A 20,688-nucleotide genomic window follows, 5' to 3' on the forward strand; every position below is an offset into this window, starting at 1 on the left:
CTGCTTCATTGTTTTCTCACAGAACTTACACTAACTGTATATATTTTAACTTATCAGTTTCTTTCCTTATCTGTGTTTCATGAAAGGATTTTGTTTTGTATATAAAGCTCCAGGCATATTAAATAAACACATTTTATGTACAAAGGTATTAAACTGTATACAATATTTAAAATAGTTTTCTTTTCCAAATCAGGGAACTGGAACTCAAAAGTATAGTATAAGAACTGTGTTGGTTAATTTTATGTGGCAACTTTACTAGACCATAGTATCCAAGGATTTGATCAAACATTATTCTAGATGTTTCTGTGAAGGTATTTTTAAGTAACATTAATATTCAAATCAGTAGATTGAATAAAGCAGATTACCCTCCATCATACAGAAGGGCCTCATCCAAATCAGATGAAGGATTAACAGAAAGAGACAGGGAGCTGGGCATGGTGGTGGATGCCTGTAATTCTAGCACTCTGCAAGGCTAAGGCAGGAGGATTACAATTTCGAGCTGGCTTGGGCAACTTAGGAGTCCCTGACTCACATACTCAGTGCGAAGGCCCTGGGTTCCAGCCCCTCACCCACAGGAAAGGAGGATTTCTGGCTCTAGACCCCCTCTGGATTCAAACTGCAACTTTCCCAGACTCTACCCTGCTGGCCCACCCTAAAGATTGTGGACTGGGCAGGAATCCAATGTCCCAAAAACCACTTCATTAAAATAAACCCCAACCTCTCTCTCCCTACACATATCTAATTGGTTCTGTTTCTCTGATGAACCCTATTACATCGACATAATATAAACAGTGGCAAGAATGACTACAATATAACATTAAGTGACAAAAAAACAAAAGCAAGATCTCAATTTACCAATTTTTTTTTTAATTTTGTGATACAGCGTCTCTGTATGTAGTTCAGCCTGGCCTTGAACTCACTATACAGCCCACGCACAAACTCATGGCAATCCTCCTGCCTTAGCCTTCAGAGTCCTGGGATTACAGGCGTGTGCCACCACGCCCAGCTCAATTTTCCAATTTTACTTCATTACATACATGTGAATATGCATAACACAAGTATGTGTACACGTGTGCATGTGGCCAAATGACCTAAGAGAAATGGATCAAATTTAGAATGGTGTTTATTTATGGGCTGTGGGATTATAGCAATGTATAAATGTCTCTTTCTAAATTTCCCCATATTAACATATTCCATTAATAAGAAAAAGTTATAACCAACAATATATGAAGACAGAATGTATATAACGTAACATTTAAATGTGTGAACTTGAAAATGTGCAAGCAAACTAGATTCAGAACTTAAAAGTAGACTCTAATGTTCTCTTTAGGCTTAAAAATCCAACTGTGGTAATTAGAAACACTGCTTAATAAATATTTTTTCCAAATTGTTTATTAAAAACTTTTTTCCCTAACTCAGTAAAATTATCTGTATAATTCTGTGAAAAAACAACAAAAAACACTTTGTAAAGCTTCAGAAACAGTCTGTTTTCTCTAATGGCAAATACTGAGGCTTCTGCAAGTTGCTCTCAAAATGTAAATATCATTTTAACTTATAAAAATATCGTGTGATAGGGAGTACTCTGGACTCTAAACAAGTAACTGATGTGAAGTTCATCAACTACAAAAGAAACTCTAGAAAAAAAATGCAGAATGAAGTGTTTTAAATATATTTTATAGACTGAAAGTCTACTGGATGAACATATTAACACTAATGTACCAAAGGATGAGTGATACATGACCTTTTTCCCATTTAATAAGTTTGAAACTTGCTATTCTTTAATGTATATCTTGGCATTCAGAAATAGGAATCAAGCTATCATTTCAGTAAATGGCTTTTTATACTCTGTATTTATCAAATGGAGCTGACACCCACATTTAGGTACAGTGGTACCCAGAGTCCAAGGAGTCCCACAAAAGACCACATAAATTGCCTTGGTTGGAAAGGGCAGCAAATCAGGAAGCAACTGGCACTGACAAATTTTAGCTTGCAAGTGGAGTAACAAACAATGAGTTCTGGAACAAAACATCTGCATCACAATGTGCCAAGTACCAAATTTAAGAAGTTTTAAAGCAGTCAGTCAGGTACCAAGGTTATGACTGTACTGTATGTTCTAAATATTATATAATATGAATATGGCTGTCTATTATAATTTCCTAATGATAGTTTAGCTCTGGAAATCAACTTACAATACAATCATTGTGATTTAATTTCAAGCTTAAACAACAGGCAGGCGATATTAGTCTCCATATTATACTCTTTGATCCAACTACTTTTAGAATTTCAAGCAGAAAAGCAAACATACACTGCACAGTAAGCATGTATTTCAGAGACTTGCCTAGTACATAGAAACTGCCACAGTTATGTAGCTCAGTTCCATCTGCAACAGATAAGTCAAAGATTTCTTTATTGCCATCTACTGTAAATCTTTTCCAAGATACCTTAATTTCCTTTATCAACCTACTATGGCTCTGTCACCGCTCAAGTATCTGTGAAATTTGTATTTTTTATTTTGAACATTTTGGGGTGATGGGTTCCATAAATTATGTCCACAGTATGAATTAGTATGTCCATTTACCTGTTCTCTTCTCGTAAGTTCTAAGGGTTGCCCTTCTTGACTTAGTATCAAAGTTCAGGAAGAAAAATTCATGCTCCTTCTCTCTGCACTGCTTGTGCTTTTTCGACTTCCATTCTATCTGGCTTCTCTCCAACTGCTATGCATATCTCAGAATACATTTATTATTTCACCTGGCAATGATGAATGTCGTTCCTTATTACTACAGATATGCCAAAGCCTTTCCTACTTACAGCAAAGAAAAGGTTTAAATATTAAAAGAAAGCTAACACATAAATTTAAATCAACAAAACTGAAATTAGTTACTCTCAGATTTTTTTTTCTTATAAGGAAAATGCTGAGGGGAAAGCGGTTAAAGGATAAATAAATGCCTTGGAATAGGACAAGAGAATATATAGAACAGGTATGGAAAAACTACTTAAAAGATAATGTTAAAGTTCTGCTTATATAAAGATAAAAGGCTATTTTAAAATATATTCTGAGGCTCAAAATAGAAAGTCTAGGATAGCAAGTGTGAATAATAATGACTGATTGCAGCTATCTATAATAAAATCAGTGGGCTGGAAACCATGAATCCTGGGTCCTGATGTGCTAGCGATTGACTGAGTGACCTCGGATTAACTGACCTTATGGGTGGTAAATTAATCCCGCTGGCATTCAATTACTTCACCTGAAGAATAAATTGTTTTCACTAGCTAATTTCTAAGTTCCCCTATGTTTTAGAACTCTGTGACCCAAACCCAATCTATCTTACCTGTGAGATCAGTCCCTTCTGGGAATATGAGGAGTTGAAGTGGTTCACCGATGTCACAAAAGTAATCAATCATCTCTTCAAAGTGGTTCTTGTCATCCTTCCACTTCCTATGAATGAAGATATAGGCAGCAGCCTGCATGGCCCAGCCTAGAATGAATTTGACAAATGTTTGCACATAATTTAATAATATTCACGTATTACTAAATAGATTTTTTAGGTTTTTGTGATTTTATTATCAAAATAAGCATTCCAGGATATACCATAAATTCAGTATTAATCTTGGGTTTTAAGTAATACATGTATCAGAGAATATTTTTAAAGGGCTTTGGTAGTCTAAAAACCTACATTTCAAGCCAAAACTAGCTATTAAAATATGAAGACTAGAAACTTCCCTGATATTACCCTACCTTGTCCAAGATTTTAACAACCCTAACTAAACAGTTTTTTAACCAAGTTACCTGTAAGAGAGAAAGGATTGTGTTGTGAGGTTTACAGAGTGATGAGCAAAGAACATTTCCCAGATCACAGAAGCACTCTCTGTAATACTCTTCTGTCCTACTCGGTCTCTAAGTGTGACTGCTATTTTCAGTGCTAATCACTTTAAGTTTTAAAGAAAAAGCAAACTGTGCAGTGGCTATGAAACATGCTCACCGGAGTATTCACTGTGGCCATAAGGCCTTTCTCTTGGGCAAATCTACCTTGCTGCTAATGAGGCAGCCCTACATGAGCCTTCTCTCAGATGAATGCCCAGCTCTCTCTGGCCACAATGTCTAGAAAGACTGGGAGCTGCCAGGCTCAAGGCAGACAATCCATGGTGTGTGCAATAGCCCGTGAAGCATGAAATCCCTGGGCCAAATGCAGTAACTATCCAGGCCGGCCAAATGTCTGTACTTTCTCAGAAACATTACCCAGGATCACGGGGAGAACAAATAGCACAGAAAGCAGAGGTAGTTGAGCAAGATAAAGATAACGTACTGTAGTGAAGATCAAAAACTCTTATTGCTGAACTGAGCCATTTAAAACTGATTTTAATCCATGATGAGATAGTTTTGGTTTCCACCGGTCTTGCCAGTGTGTGGAGCCACCTCTCCTACCACCGTGCCTATCTTTTCAATATACACCATTTCAGCTGGCAGGGACAAACAGTAGGTACTCACAAACAAAAAGCACTGTTCTGTACTTCAGATATGCCATGATTTCCTTTTCTATACCCTATTACCACTTAGGCTGTAGCCAGTCTGAGAATCTCTCATCTTTTTTTTTTTAGAATCTCTCATCTTTACTAGAAAAGTTTACTCTATTCACATTTATTTAACTTTTCTCTTGCTGATATCTTTCATGTTTCCTATTTGTTATATTTCTTTGTGCTTTCTTGTCCACCCCTTCTCCATTTCCCTTTTTTGGTCTTTGGTTGAAATTAAGTTTTCCTTGCCGCTTCCATTTCTCTCTAATGGAGAAGCAAGCAAACTATGGACAGTGGACCAAATTCAGTTTACAGTCTCTTTTAACATGACTCACAAATTAAGAATAGTATTTAGTGATATGAGAAAATTACATAACATTAAAAATTCAGAATTTATAAACAAGGTTTTATTGAAACTCAGCTTGAGGCATTTGTTTATATATACAGTCCATAGCTCCTTCCATGTTACAGTAGCATGGTGCAATCAGTGCTGCAGAGACAATTCAGCCTACAACCTATAACAGTGACTACCTAAATACAAACAGTTTGCTGACTGTTGGTTTGGTAATTGTACACCCCATTTTGTTCCTTTAGTGGTCACTCTAAAAATGTTTTCACCTTTCCAATTTTGACAAACACACTTAAACATACAATTTTGTCAACACTGAATTAAACATCAATCTTCCTCAAATGCTCTCAATTCTATCACTGCACATGAGGCCTTTCATTTAAGCTTTGAAAAACTGAAACAGTAGTAATAGCGGAAACATAGGCTCTCCTGTAACATCTCTTCTTACAAAAGTGGCAGACATTATTTTTGGAAGCTAATTTGGCTAAAAACAAAACTGGTTCCAAATCATTTCTGATCAGAATTTAAAATCTATTGTGTAATACAGCTGTAATTAGACTAAGAAGTCTAATATCTGATTTATGCAGATAACCTCTTTTTCTTTCAAAAGCTTTACAGAATGGAAATTTTTTCATTAATTCTGCTCAGCAGTTGCCAAACTTGTATTTGAGTCCTTCTTCAAAACTGTGAACATTCCTTCCATTATTAAAGAAAATACAGTTTCCCTCCTTCTCATTCTCTCACACTTTCTGTGTACGGCTTCTATTCGATATAAGAAGTAGATACCTTCTCTCATACTTAGCATCTTTTTTTCACTTGACATCGTTTTTAAGGAAAAGTCCTTTGCTTGACTATCCAAGTCATGAATCTGATCTTCAGCTGTGTTTGTCCTAATAACTGTGTTTATTTCACCAATCATATATTTTTACTTCAAGATTTAGAATTCTTTTTCATCTTAGCCAGTTTGTATGAGTGAATAATATAGTTATAATAAAAATGCTGACTGAACGCTTACTATATGCCTAGTACTATTCTAAGCATTATTCATTAATTCAGTTAATATCCAAGACAACTTTATTAGGTAAAATTATTATCCCTATCTTCTAGATGAGGAAACTGAGGCACACTGAGAGCCAAACAATGAGTAAGTGCTAAAACCAGGCTTCAAACACAGGCAGTCTGACCCTAAAGCTGTTTTAATTCATTAAAATATTAAACAGTCGCTCTACAGTTGAACCCCTTTAAGGATATTAATGACATGCAGTTTAAATTCTCTACAGAGAACTGTTGGTGTTATAGCTTGTGTCTTGATGTGCCCTCAAAGCCTCATGCAGTTTTAGATGGGGCATTTTCAGAGGTGGCTGAACCTTGAGCATGTGATGCTAGGATTAAGAGTGTGTGATTACTAAGCCAGTACACTGACTGGTTTGGTACCACCCTAATCCCAGTAGCCTGGATAAGAGTATAAAAGGAGCAGAAAGATGCTAAGCTCCCTGCTGTCTTCTGCCGCCATGAACTGTTGCCCCTCTACCATGTGCCACCGTGCCCTGGAGCCAGCCAATTATGGACTGAAACCTCTACGAACTGTGAGCCAAATAAACTTTTCCTCCTTTAACTTGGGGTATCAGGTATTTTGTCTTAGCAACGAGAAAAGTAACTTAGACATTCAGAGATTAGACCTTTCCTCTTTTTGGTACCAGTTGTTCTTTAGTACTACTTCTGTTGGTACTGTCTTCATATTAGCAAAGGATGCTCTAGACAGAACAATCATCACATGTAGAAAGCATTTCTCATCCCACATGAGAATAACTTCCCTTTGAAGAAAGAGGTCTGCTGTAACAATTTTCTAACAATCTGTATACTTTCCAAAAATTTCGGAATGGGAGATAAAACAGCTGAATCATTCTGCCTTTTGGACCTCTTCACTGAAGATCTAATGATTCATTCTTCTTAAATCTTTGGCTTATGTTCCATTTACATATCACCAATGCTGTTAAATTGTTTTTACTTCCGTTAACTTAAATGTTCAATTTTTCCTCATGAAAACCACAGGAACATCTTGCAAGGCTTTTTTCTCTTGTTTCATTGTCATAAGTGCATATTTACGCATATTTAAAGCAATACTCATATTTTTTCTTAAATTTGTTGAGATCCTCAAATCACATTTTGATTACATTTATTTCATACTTTCATGAGCTAATTACAGTGTAATTTACATAAAATTTAAAGTAACTTGTCTTTTTTAAAAAAATAACGTTTCGTTTTCCCTTTTTCCCACTGTAGTACATGCTGTCTTTAGCCTGAATTTCTCAGGCAAGAGCTGAGTGTCTGGCAGGTCTAAAAGGCAGAATCTGTGGATACTGATACAGCTTCACACTACTATCTCCATTCTAAAACCCCATGTATGGTCTCAGCACTACTTTCTCAAAGTAGAGGTGAATAAGCCCCAAGAAATTCCCGTAGTCCAAAACGTAGTTTCCTTTGACTTATATCCCTTTTTATTAGCTGTTAGAGTTGACAGAACAAACTATTTATTTGAATGTATCTGTAACATTACATACTTTATCTCATAAAAAGAAAGCATATTCACCATTTTTCTGTTTTTAATGTGAGTGCAGATGGGATATAGTTAAGGGAATCATAATTTGCACTACTTCCCTCGTGCCCTAAAGACCGCACCTCAGTGATAGGCTACAATTTATTGCTGTTGTCTACATAGTAATTCAAGATGGTGTCTACTATGTCACTATGGATATGATGCTGGAAGCAAAGTAAAGTGGAAGAGACGGTCTCTTCCCTGGGATTTTTAATGCTGAGCAGAGGATGCTGATGCAACCAAGGAATGCTATCCAGAGGCCTCTACTGAAGGAAAATGAATAGCAATAGGAACAGATGCAAATTTTATGTGAAAACATTGTATCACAAAGATCATGAGAAAATGGTATTTTTATTGAATGTATACTTATATATTAAAACTACACAAATAGCTCCAGAAGCTATTTAACAAGTAGTTACAGTTTTAAGATTTTTAACTTCTATCAGGGTGCGAAATGCTCTACAGACAAAGTTAGGGAAGCTGTGGCTTCCCTGAAATCACATTGCAAATCAGGTAATTCTCTCTACACCCTTCTTCAAGATGATTAATTTCCATGAAGTCTCTGGGTTTTAGAAACACTGAGTGAAGACAATTTTATGACCTTTTTCTTACAATAATCCTGTTGTAGTATTATTATGTTTCAAATGTGCCTGAGCTAAAACTATTAGGTATCAAAGTATGGGCACACAATTACTAAATTCTAACTATAATTTCAAACTTGAAAAACCACAAACAGAGAAAAATGGATTTAAAACACCCTTCTGCAAATTTCACCTCACACCACAAAGACAGATTATCCCATCTACCTGAAGACTATAGAAATCCTTGCTCGATTTTGAGGACAAGTATATTTACTAATGGCTTTTTGGTAGCAAGATGAGGCTTGGATAGGGTTATAATTTGTGCGTTTATGCTAATGTAGAACCAAAACTTACATGCACACTTTGAGATTTGCCATTTGATCAATAATCTCAATAATCTACCATATAAGAGATCAACTGCTGTTGCAAAACCAATTCCTAAACTAAGACATCCTAGTAGCAACTAGCATATGGCAGGCAGAATGATTATATACCCCTCTTCAAGATGCCCACATCCTAATTCCCTGAACCGTAAAAACATTAGGTAACATGGCAAAAAGCAACTCAGGTTACCAGTCAATTTAATTTAAGGTAGGGAGATTATGCAGATTATTCTAGTGGGACCAATGTAATCAAAAAGGTCCTTAAAAGTACAAGAGGGAGGCTGAAGACTTTGTATCAGAGTTATAGAGTATAAAAAGGACTCAACAAACCTTGCTGTCTTTGAAGATGGCAAGGAATGTGGTTGTCCAGTAGAAGCTGAGAGAAGCCAGAACACATCCCCTACACACAGCCTGCAGAAAGAAATCAGTCCTGATAATGCCTGGGTTTCAGCCCGCTGGGACCCACATCAGTCTTCGGACCTCCAGAACTGAAATGTACTGAATTTGTGCCATTTAAGCTACTCTATTTGTGGTATAAGCAAGAGATAATACAGAAAATAATCCGTGTACAAGTTTTAGTTTCTAATATCATTTTTTAAGAAAAGGAAATAAGGGTCCTTGGAGAAATACTGAGTCTAGGACCGGGGCAGACAGAATACAAGATGAGCCTGGATAATCTTGCACTGCCAGAAAATGAGTAAAAGAGAAAAAGTTAGCGGGAGAGTATGTCAAAGGGACACAAAAGCCCACTTTCAAGAAATCCCCATGTCAAAAACCGGAAGATGCAATTTCAGTAGCAACAAGCAAAATAACAGTACCGGGTTATAAACCAAAACGGACTAAATACTGATGAGTCCACACTGGCACAATTCAATGACTGAATAAATAAATGAACAGAGAGAAGGGACAGGTATATGCAGATACTCCCTACTTTAGGAGGTGGAGCTTAACTCCTTCAGCACTTGAGTATGTATTCTTAACAAACACGGCATGTAAAGGAAAAAACAGTAACTCCGTGGTGGAGAAACCTAGCAGACAGCACCTTCCCTAAGTTATGAAGATTAATGTCACCAGTGAAAAAACTGCATTGATATCATGAACTTCTCTGGTAATGGTGAGAAGAGCATGTCACTTCTGTAACAGTTCCCCCCCAGACCCATAACCCCCATCTAATAAAAAATCAGCAAACTCACATTGAGGAACATTCTATAAAGTGTCCAGCCAGTACTCTTCAAAAGCACTATGAAAAAACAAGGACAGACTGTCACAAAATAGAGGCAAAAGTAAGGAGATCTAATGACTGAAAGTAATGTGGTTTATTCAATGGGATCCTAGAAGAGATAAAGGACATTAGTGGAAAAATTGAAAAACTCCAAATAGTTTATTATTGAGTTATAGTAAAAATATTATACTATTAATCTTTTGTTTGACAAATGCATTACTACATGTAAATCAAAGAAATAGGAATAACTTCTGCACTATTTTTATAAATTTTTAATCTAAAATTCCATATAAAAAGTTTATTTCAGAACATCTATCGATAACAAAATTATACTTAGTAAACATTATACAAAAATGCCATCTTGCATTCTAAAATCAACACCTAAATATTCTTACTTTGAATTCACTTTCTATGCCACATCACTTGACTTCATTTGTCGAAGGTTACACAGCTGAGCATGGTAGTGCATGCCTAGACTTCCAGTGCTGGGGAGGCTGAGGCAAGAGGATTTGTGAGTTTGAGGCCAGCTGAGCTACACAGTGAGTTTAAGACCAGCCTGAACTAATCCAGACCCTGTCTCAAAAAAACCAAAATAGATAGATAGATAAAAATAATTAAAGATTGTCAGTTACATTTCTGATACAGTTTTGGTGCTGTTTTCACTGTGAAAGAACACTTTTAATTCTTGGCTACAAAGTATGTCCCTGTCTGGTATTCATTTTACAATGGCGTAACACTCAAAAACATTTGACTTCAAGCAGAAGGAAAATATGTTTTGTAAGATTTATTATGTTGATAAAGAGGATGGAAAAAGCCACATAGCTTTTTTTAAAAAAAAAATGACATATATAGTAAATAAAACAGCTAATTCATCTCCCCCACCACCCCCAGGATTTTAACGATGTCTTTCTCTTTAAAAATACTAACACAGTTTAGGTACTTAGCCGTAAGAGAAAGGACAATTGAAGGCCCTGAGTCAAACTGTCTGTTGAAATTTAAGTTAACAAACAACTAAAAGTACACTGAGACCACCTTTTATCTTTTTACTATTATTGCCATTTCAAATCTGTCTCTAAACTGATCACTGTAAGATTTATTTCATTTGTGCTTTGCCATTAAATACAAAGCAAACTAAAACTCCTAAAGCTCATGCCAAATTCTTTTAGTGCTCTCTCCTTAAATCACCCTGTTACAAAAGCATACGTTTCGGATCATTTTAGAATGCAATTACTAACTTAGGCAAAGGAATTTCTTAATTTTCAGCAGACCTAAGGTTACTTAAAATCTTAGAGGCAAAATAACACTTCCTAACTCACTTCTAGGACTCCTAGCAGTGTAAAGCAAAATAAATCTCAATGAGGTATTAGCACTGGCACACAACAGGATAGCCCACTTTACAGGTAACAAATCCTATTAACTTCAGTAAGTGACTGACTGGATAACCTTGAAGCCCATAGCCTTTTCTCCCAGCCAAGGACACTGTCAACTTCCATGCAGCTCAGGGACTATGCTTTGTTCAAAGGTTAGCAAACACATTCAAAACAAAAGCTTCAGTTCAGATCTCAATGCCATCCTAAAAAATTACTAAATTCTCAATGTCATGCTACAAAGGAGTGTAATGCTGGTATACTACCGGGCACATAATTTAACGGAATTGATCCTTTCTTTCTTTTTTTTTTTTCTTCTTTGGTAGCGGAGATCCAACTCAAGACCTTGCGCTTGTGAGGCAGGTGGCGGAACCACTGAGCTAAATCCCCGGCCCTGATCCTTTCTTTCCAATGGTATCTCCTCACCAGCCCTCCATGGCCCTCAAAAAATGCAACAGAATTCATCTCAGCAAAATAACTGGCAATTCCAAGAACTTATTTTTCAAGTACCAGTAGAATTGCTAAGATGAAATCTGTTATATGTACAAAAATAAGCAGAGATGTTTGTGAATCTTCAAAAGAACCAAATGTTTACTATGTTCTGTCTACTGTATTTCATTTGATGGTTTTCATGAAAATTTTGATTCAGGATAAGGATTTAATATAATCTAGTGAAGGACTGAATCAATCCGTGGATACTTTCCTTTATAGGTGGTGAAATGCCAGTAAGCAAGTTATAACACTGCCTGTGGCCACAAATAACAGAACACCAATCTAGAAGCTTGTATCTGAAAAATCTGGGTTTCGATTTTTCACATGAAAAGAAATCTAGCCCTGAGGATGGCTTACATTCTACTTGTCACCTTCTTGAGGTCCAAGGGTCTTCCTTTCTGACCCATACAATTACAAAAGCTCCAAAGCATCATGTGTTCTCACAATAATGTCCAAAAGCAGAGAAAGGAGCGCCACACGTCCTCCACCAACCTGTTTTTTCTTATTGAAGGGGCAAATGTTTCCTAGAGCCTCCAGACAGACTCTGTCCCTCTGGTGACACTGGCTCCAATAAACACCTCTGTCGACAGGAGCTGGCACAGCCAGTATCGGTGCTCCCGTCTTCTGTGATGGGCTGCGTGCATCAGAGAGGCTCACTGTTAAAATAAGTTGAGGGCCTTCCTGATTGTCAGCTGTTTAGCAATAAATGGGGCAATGCAGGGAAGAGGGCTGCCGTGGTACCGTCTACGATTGAGATGTGACAGGAAACCATAAACTAATCAATTCACTGAAGACGGGCAGCAGTAAATGTGCTGTGAGGACGGCAGCTATAGTACAGTTAATAACTAGCCAGGAATTCTCCACTAAAAGCCTCATTCAAGAGGTACAGATGAACTTCGAATACAGTGGCTATCACAGTCACTCCAGGAGTGTCAAGCAGCGGTTACTTTGGGTGATGAGACATCTTTACCTAATGTGGGTAATAAAACTACACCCAAAGAAATAGACAGCAGTGAAGTATTACTGCTACAAAGTTGTGTGGCAGTCTTCCCCAATTTAGAAGTATATTTGTCTTAGTCTTCTGAGTTGTGGGGCAAGAGAACAACATGAAATTGTGTTAAATTTTAAAAAGAGGGCTACTAAAATGCATGGACTCAAAGACATTCGTGACTTTTTTCTAATTTTAGTGAGTGTCCACTTCAAGTAGGAAGAAGATGAATAGGAAAAGGAGAGTTGTCCTTCTCAAAGGAAATAAAGTTTGGTGTTATAGATTATAAAGAAAATTTATCCATTCTTTGTGGAAAAGAAAAACATCCATTCTTTGTGCTCAGTATAAAATAGTAAATACAATTAAGGAGACTTTAATAAATCGAGCAATTCTAAAATCTATGTGAGCACCAACATATTCACATAAATTTATACAGTCATGTGTTGCCTGACATGGTATAACATGTAACAGTGATCCCGTGAGATTATTTTGTAGCCATCTTAGCATACTTGATGATGTTCACATGATGAAATCAGCTAATGACATATTTAACAGAACATCCCACTGGTAAGGAACACATGACTGTACTAACATTTACAAATGCATTAACGAAATTTAGATATAACTGAAAATCTAAACACATAAACCAGATTATTTTCCCAATGCACACGTGATCCCTGTATTTCAGCACTTTCATGTTTAATGCCCTACACATTATAATTAGGTTTCTATATTGTACTGACGAGGTATAAAAATGATTTTTAACTGACTTGTTCTTATTCATAATCTTTACCAAAAAATGTATATGAAAACACCAAAGGCATGTAAAATACAATTCTAGTCATTCCTATAAATCAACTTTGATCAAAAAATGCTTTAGTATTTTGGCAGCCAGTTCATATGCTGAGAGGCTGTGCCTGTGGAAAGCCTCCTACCAGCTTTAATTATGTGGTGGAAGAAAACCACCACAGGACCATCTGAACTTTCTCACAGTCTTTATGCATCTTAAACCTGAGAGTGGATAAAAGTGTTCATCAGAGGCCAAGCTATTCCTGCTGATTTATCTCTAATCTCATTCCAAACATTCTCCCTATAACACAATTTGTGTTGTTCCTAGTTTTCATCATATATTATATTGTGGTTATGTAATAATTTCAATGGAAATCAGGAGGTCATGTCAGAAAAAATTTCAGTTTAACATATGATTTGGCCAGCTTTTAAATAGCTATATTTACTTTTATTTTTAATGTATTCTGAAAGACTCAGACTCTTCTGCCACTCAAGTGTAATTAACGACCCAGAGAAACCAAAAAGGCATGATTTACGTAGGCACAAATGGCACAAGCATTTCCTCATACAAAATTGTGAGGAAAATGAACTTTCTATGACACTTTTAAGTTTAATATTTAGATTATTAGTTATAATTAAGTGCTCAAGAAGTTGGCTAAAAGTAAATACCTATATGTATACCACCAGTAGAGAGAGCTGAAATCTACAGGGTATTTTTTTTCTTAAAATTTAATTGTGTATGTCTTAAACTCTAAATAGTTAAGGTAATTTATCACAAGCTGACCTTTATAGCTTGACCTGGAATCTAAATACAATGATTCCTTTTCTAGCCTATTACATAAGTCTGTTACTTTTATACTTTAACAAGAGAACCTTTAAATTTCCAAACTCTCATCAATCCTCTGACCTGCACTACAGATACGTTCCTTTTCTTAAGTCATTTGTAAGTGAACTATAGACCAGCTAATTATATTCTAGATAAATGGTAAGCAAACACTTATTTGGAAAAAAAAGTGTGAATAGCAATATTACGTGGCCCCTAGAATCACACCAAACTTCAATAGGCTAAGTGGTGTGTACTCTGAAGCAGAGTATCATTGAGCCTAAGAAGCATCCGTCTGTTTGCTTTCTCCAACATTAACCTCTCAACTCTCATTCACAAACATGCTCCATTTTTTTTTATTGCCTACACTCTTGCCTACCTTAATTTTCTTTGTACTTGTTTGCTTCAAAGATTTAAAATGTTTTTTCTCTAATCTAAAATCTGTTCTCATTAATAGTTTGTATTTTCATGAAATCCTATCAAGTCTACAAATAGTTAAGAGACTAGAATGTGTAAAATAAACTAAGGAGCTTACAACTCATGGGAAAAGAAATTAGGCAAATGGAAAATAATGAAATGTTTAAACAGGAACTCAAAACAAGGTTTCCTCTTGTTTTGCAAGAAGAAAGTTTGCAATCATAAACAAGTCTACCCTAAACACAGAAAAAGGACAACAAATAAAGCTTATTTGCAACTCACCACAGGCAAGAAAACTAATATTTCTATTCAGAACTTGTATAATCCAGCAGGATAAAAATCATCACCCCAGTAGAAAAATGTCCAACCTTATCTATAATAAGATTACCCTTTTCATTCTACTATAAATCGGACAAAGGCCCAAGGATTTCATTGCACTATGTTGGTGACAGTGTGATAGAACAACCATATATTGCTGATTGCAGTATATACTGCTTCAGCTCCTATGACTGGAATTCGAATGATTTCTCTCATATACTCTCAGATCTATCTCTAATTCTTACTGACAAATTCAGTCTTATGTGAAATATTTCACAGACAAAAAGCACCACAACATTACTAGTAACTGCTAATGACCGGAAACAAATAAGTGACAAAATTAGCATTTAAAAATCTAAGCTTTCCTACACACCAATTAACACTCTTGTTGAGAAAGAAATCAGGAAAATAATTCCACTCACAAAAGCTTCATAAATAACCTAGGAACCAACCTAACCAAGGGGTAAAAGAACTCTACAATGAAAATAAGAGAACACTGAAGACACTAGAAGATAGAAAGACCTTGCACGTTTATAGATCATCAAAATTAATATTAAAATAGTCATATTACTGAAAGCAATCTACAGATTCAATGCAATCCTCATCAAAATTCCAATGATATTCTTCACAGAAACAGAAAAAACAATGCTAAAATTCATATGCAAACACCAAAGACTCAAAATGGCCAAAGCAATCCTTAGTAAAAAGAGTACAGCTAGAGGCGCACAGTACCCAATTTTGTATTACACAACAAAGCCACAGTAATAAAAACAGCAATTAAACACATAGACCAATGGAATAAACAGAACATATAAACCCATACAACTACAGCCATCTGATTCTTGACAAAGGAGTCAAAAACACATGTTAGATAAAAGCCTCTTTAACAAATGCTGCTGGGAAAACTGGATATTCACATGTAGAAGACTGGAACTAGTCTTCTAGTTCCATCTCTCATCTTGTACAAAAATCAAAACAGATCAAACACCTGTGGATAAGAGATGAACCTGTGAAACTGCTAGAAGAAAACATAGGGCAAAGAGTTGACATCATAGGCACAGGCAAAGACTTTCCAAACAGGACTCCAATAGCACAGGAAATAATAACAAGAATCAATAAATATGACTACATCAAATTAGAACGTTTCTGGACCAGAAGGAAAACAATGAACAATGCAGAGGCAGCCTAGAGTGGGAGAAAAAACTTTGTCAGCTACTCCAATAAAAGATTAATATCTAGAATGTACAAAGAATTCAAAAAACTTAACACCAGAAAATCAAATAGCCCAATCAATAAATGGACAAATGGATTCAATACTTCTCAAAAGAAGCAGTACAAATGACCAATAAGTATACAAAAAAATATTCAAGACCTTCAGCCATTAGAGAAACCTACATCAAAATACACTGAGATTCCATCTCATCCCAGACAGAATGGCTATCATCAAGAATAGAAAAACAAATAAAACAAAAACCAATAAATGATGATAGAAAAAGGAACCCTTTAACACTTCTGGTGGGAAGGTAGATTAGAACAACCACTATGGAAATCAGTATGGAAGTTCCTCAAAAAGCCAAAAGTAGAACACACACCTTGATACACTGAATTAAAGTCAGCAGTAGAAGACTATAACTAGATTCCCACAGATTCCTATGAACCTACACAATAAACACTGTGGTACAAATTCAAAATACCAAGACATGGAACTGGCCTTAGTGTTCATCAATGAATGAATAAATAAAATGTGATGCACACACACAAACACACACACAATGGAGTATTATATTATTAGGACTTAAGAATAAAATCATGTCATTTGCAGGAAAATGGATAGAACTGGGACTCACCATGTTAAGCAAAATAGGCCAGACTCAGACAAATATCATGTTTTCCCTAATATGTGGAATCTTCAAAACAAAACAAATAGTTCCAGTCTTCTACATGTGAATACCCAGTGTTCCCAGCAGTATTTGTTCAAGAGGCTTTTATCTATCCGTTTTTAAATGAATTTCACTTTTTTTTTTTGGTATCAGGGATCAAACTCGGGATCTTGTGCCTTCAAGGAAGGCGGTAGAACCACTGAGCTAAATCCCTGGCCCGAATTTCACTCCTTATTAATTGATGCTCATTACATTTCGTCTTGCTTTCTTATCAATTACTATTCTTTGCATACCTCATTCAAGGTTTCCGGGTTTTTTCACATCCCCTGTGGTGGTCAACCTTGATTGTCAATTTGACTGGATGGAGAGATGCCTGGGAACTAAGTAAGCACACTCCGGGTGTGACTATCAGGGTGTTTCCAGAGATGACTGGGATGAGGCCCTGCAAACTCAGGGGAAGACCAGCCCTGAATGTGGACAGCTCCACCCAATAGGCGAGGAGCCAAAAGTGGAAGGAGGAAGCCAGCCAGCAAGTGCAAACTTGATTCTCCTCAAGTATGTGCCCGGCTGCTGCAACTGCCTGTGGACATCAGACTCCCGCTTCCTCCGTTTTCTGACACGGACTCTCACCAGAGACTCTACCGAGTTTCAGACCTTCAGCTCAGACTGGGGCTGCATCACTGGTCCTCCTCGTTCTGAGGCTCCCAGCTTCTCGGTCTGAACAGCTTCCGGTTCCTCTAGCCATGCAGTGCGCAGATGGCCACTGTGGGACTATCCAGCCTCTGATTCTGTAAGCCTATCTAGTAAATCCCCTTTCATAATTATACACATATTCTATTGATTTGGGTCCTCTAGAGAACCCTAATAAATCCCCAAATGTTTGCCTGATGATATTTAATTCACTTTAGAGTCTTATAGCAATTTATTATTTCCAGTTCTGTCCTCTGTTATGAGGTTTTCTTCATGCATAGAAAAGTCTTTATTAATTTTTGTGGGTTTACTTTTTGGAGGAGGAGTGAAGAAGTTGTTTCTTGGTTTCCTTTACATTTTTTTGCAGTATTCTTAATTTTTAAAATTACCTTCTTTTCCTTTACTGCCCCACTGCTAAGGGGAACGACTCCTTCTTTATGCATTTGATTCTCCCTCCAGAGCAATTCTCGCAGCCTTCCACTTTGGGCCCAGTCTTCTGAATCTTTTCCCCCATCTTGTGCTGTGAACTACTTTGTCTTGGCCTGTTTTCAATATTTTTGCATTTGGAATCAGGCCTTTTCTTTCTGGGGATGAATGTTTGTTTCTTCTGAGTTGCTCATGCTTCTCTACTCTAGTTTTTACTCCCCACCCTTAGTACCCACAGGCTTGCAAAGATGAGAGGGCAGAGTGAACTGTGGGGATTTCCATACTTCAGGCAACTGAGAAGTGATGGCCCTGTTCTTACCTCTAGCATGCTGAAGAGAAAGGTATATGTGGTTTATTTCTTCTGCTTGTTGATTTGATAATTATTTTTGAAAGAGTGAAGAAAATCAGGCAGCTGCTATTGTCCTCCAAAAACCTTATATAAGAAGGCTTTTAATTATGGATTAAATCTCTTTATTAGGCACACAACTGTGAGTTTTTCATTTTCTTTTCCATTTCTTGTCACTGTTGTCAGTGTCTCTCAGTTATGCTTTTTCTATATGATTTGATTTCATAAATACTTTCAAACTCACTGGCATAATGTTATTCTTAATACCCTGTTACTAGATTTCATACAGATTTAGAAATTATAAATTAGACATTATCATTGTCCCTACTGGCAATACATGGCTTTGCTTTTATTTCTTGATCAGTCCTTTTTAGAAATGTGCCAGCTTTTAAAATTCTGAGATTTTTGACATAACTCTCATGAAAAGGTGAAGTCTGCACTGCCTCTTCTAAAAGCTTTGAGGACAGTCACTACATTCTCCAATAACATATGGGAGACATGACACTATTTATTCTTTGGATAGATTATAAAATGCTTTCTGGGTCTCTGGGAATTGTTGCCAATTTTAAAAACTTTATGCCAATTTTTTTAAATTGCCATAAAGAAATCTGGTTACTCTGAGACCATTATATTGGAAAAGTGGCAAAGATAAAATTAAAAGCAAGAAGAAAATCCATGAACAAACCTAGTAAATCAACCACAAACCCCCGTACTAATTTACACTGAGGATAATAATGTCTAAGTCAGAAATCATTTTAGTACACTGAGAAACACATAGTTCAGAGGGCAAGAGTTCAAATAAGAAATGTTACTTAGGGAAATCACAGAAGTATCCTGTAATAAATAGGCCTGTCAGGGAGTAGAGTAGATGCTTCATAAATGGTTTGCATTTATTTATAGTCTGTTCCCTCCCCGTATTTCACATTAACTTGTAAGCCGAGAAATGGAAAATTCTGACATGCGATACTGAAATAACCCTACTTCTACAACACACAGTAAAAATGTATTCTTAACTATTCAAAGTAAACATATCTAGGAGTTTTAATGTTATAGTATACAAGCACAATAAAAAGATCAAAAAAAAGATTAGGGAAGTTCAGAAAATATCAGCACCTAGTATAATTTCTGCAACCAATAAGTATTTTATTGCTATTAATGTGTAACAGTTAATTTCAAGTATCTCACCATAAACACAGACCAGTTTCTAACCTATGTCATAAACATGACGCACAATAAAAAGTTACTGAACTAAGCTGGGCATGGTGGTGCATGCCTGTGATCCCAGGACTGATGGAGGCTGAGGAAGTAGGATGGCAAGTTTGAGCCCAGCCTGGGAACAATAGCAAGACCCTGTTTCACAATAAAAAATAAAAAGAGCTGGATCTAGCTCAGTGCGAAGGCTCAGGGCTCAGTCTGCAGTTCCAACCACCTCCAACAAAAAAGTTACAGAGCTATTAATTTATATCCTTCAAAGCAGTGGTCCTCAGAAACTATATTCACTTCCTTGAGAATAGTTTATTTCCTCTTTCACAGTACGATAATTTTAAAAAATGGATTAAAATAAAGTCATCTGTCAAAACACATCCAACTGTGATTGTTTTTAGCTTGGTGAGGAAAAAATGCAAAGGGCTTTTAGACTTGAGTTTAAGTTTTACAGTGGATATATTACATATAAAATGAGTGATCCATTTAAAGTAACATGTAAATAACCTACCAAATCCAGGAACACTTTTGAGACTGGCTTTGAGGCATATTTTCTCCAATCTGAGGTAGCTGTATCTCATCAGGCAATTCCATAGAAACATCCAATCCATTCTTGTCCGGTGGTTCATGATAATGACACTTCTTTCTCCAGGTACAAATGCATCACCTGTTATAATCACTTTTACACCAAACATGGTCTCCAACAATGCCTAAGAAAATAACAATACACATGCACAGCAATTTAAAGTTTTAAGTTTTATCATGTCCTATAAATACATACTATGATTTTTAATACAGTTTATAGAAGAATCATATTTCCCAAGATTCCTATTTCTATAAAGAATAAGGGAGGTTAGTCTAGAAAAATGAGAACAGAAGGTCTATGTTATTTTTCCATTTGACCAATTTAAGTTTCTGGCCATTTCCTAATAGAAAAATACTAGTCTTGAAATCTTCAAGATATATCTCTTAAATTGAAAAAATGCAAGAGATGTACATTAAGATTCTACTGTATCTTTTTTTTTTTTGATACTGGGGATTGAGCTCAGAACCTTGTGCTTGCAAGGCAGGCGGCGGCACCACTGAGCTAAATCCCTGGCCCACTATTGTATCATTTTAAAGGTATTTAGATATTTAAAATTATTACTCATTTTTTTTCTAGAAAAGACAGTCCAAAAGTATAAAACTGGATACAGGGCTAAGAAACAGAATCTCAATTTTCATTTTTATACTTTTCTGTACAATGATCTTTTGTTAACCAAAATCACATGTGTTCAATTTTAACAATAAAGAATAACTATATGTC

At 36.2% G+C, this 20,688-nt stretch overlaps 1 protein-coding gene and 1 long non-coding RNA gene across 9 annotated transcripts in view; one reads left to right on the plus strand and one right to left on the minus strand.

The window, feature by feature from the left end:
- LOC110347935 (uncharacterized) overlaps positions 1–20,688 on the plus strand; it is a 107,053-nt gene that overhangs the window by 77,487 nt on the left and 8,878 nt on the right. The window lies entirely within an intron of this gene.
- Positions 1–20,688, minus strand: part of Lclat1 (lysocardiolipin acyltransferase 1) — a 103,117-nt gene that overhangs the window by 73,386 nt on the left and 9,043 nt on the right. For 6 of the 7 annotated variants that reach the window (XR_015453205.1, XR_015453204.1, XM_021253685.2 and 3 more), the window contains 2 exons: positions 19,894–20,092; positions 3,330–3,476 (listed from right to left, as the gene is read on the minus strand). Coding sequence is in view for 5 of the 7 variants with exons in the window: in XM_004839252.4 (XP_004839309.1) it covers positions 3,330–3,476; positions 19,894–20,092 (346 nt within the window). In the remaining 2 variants the exon portion in view is untranslated. Of the gene's footprint in view, positions 1–3,329; positions 3,477–9,614; positions 9,662–19,893; positions 20,093–20,688 lie in introns of all 7 variants that reach the window. The other variant, XM_021253686.2, reaches the window with a different exon arrangement.

Source organism: Heterocephalus glaber, unplaced genomic scaffold, assembly GCF_053883595.1.
Source record: "Heterocephalus glaber isolate CG9 unplaced genomic scaffold, H.glaber_assembly_v1.0 deba00001457, whole genome shotgun sequence".
Classification (NCBI taxonomy): Eukaryota; Metazoa; Chordata; class Mammalia; order Rodentia; family Bathyergidae; genus Heterocephalus; species Heterocephalus glaber.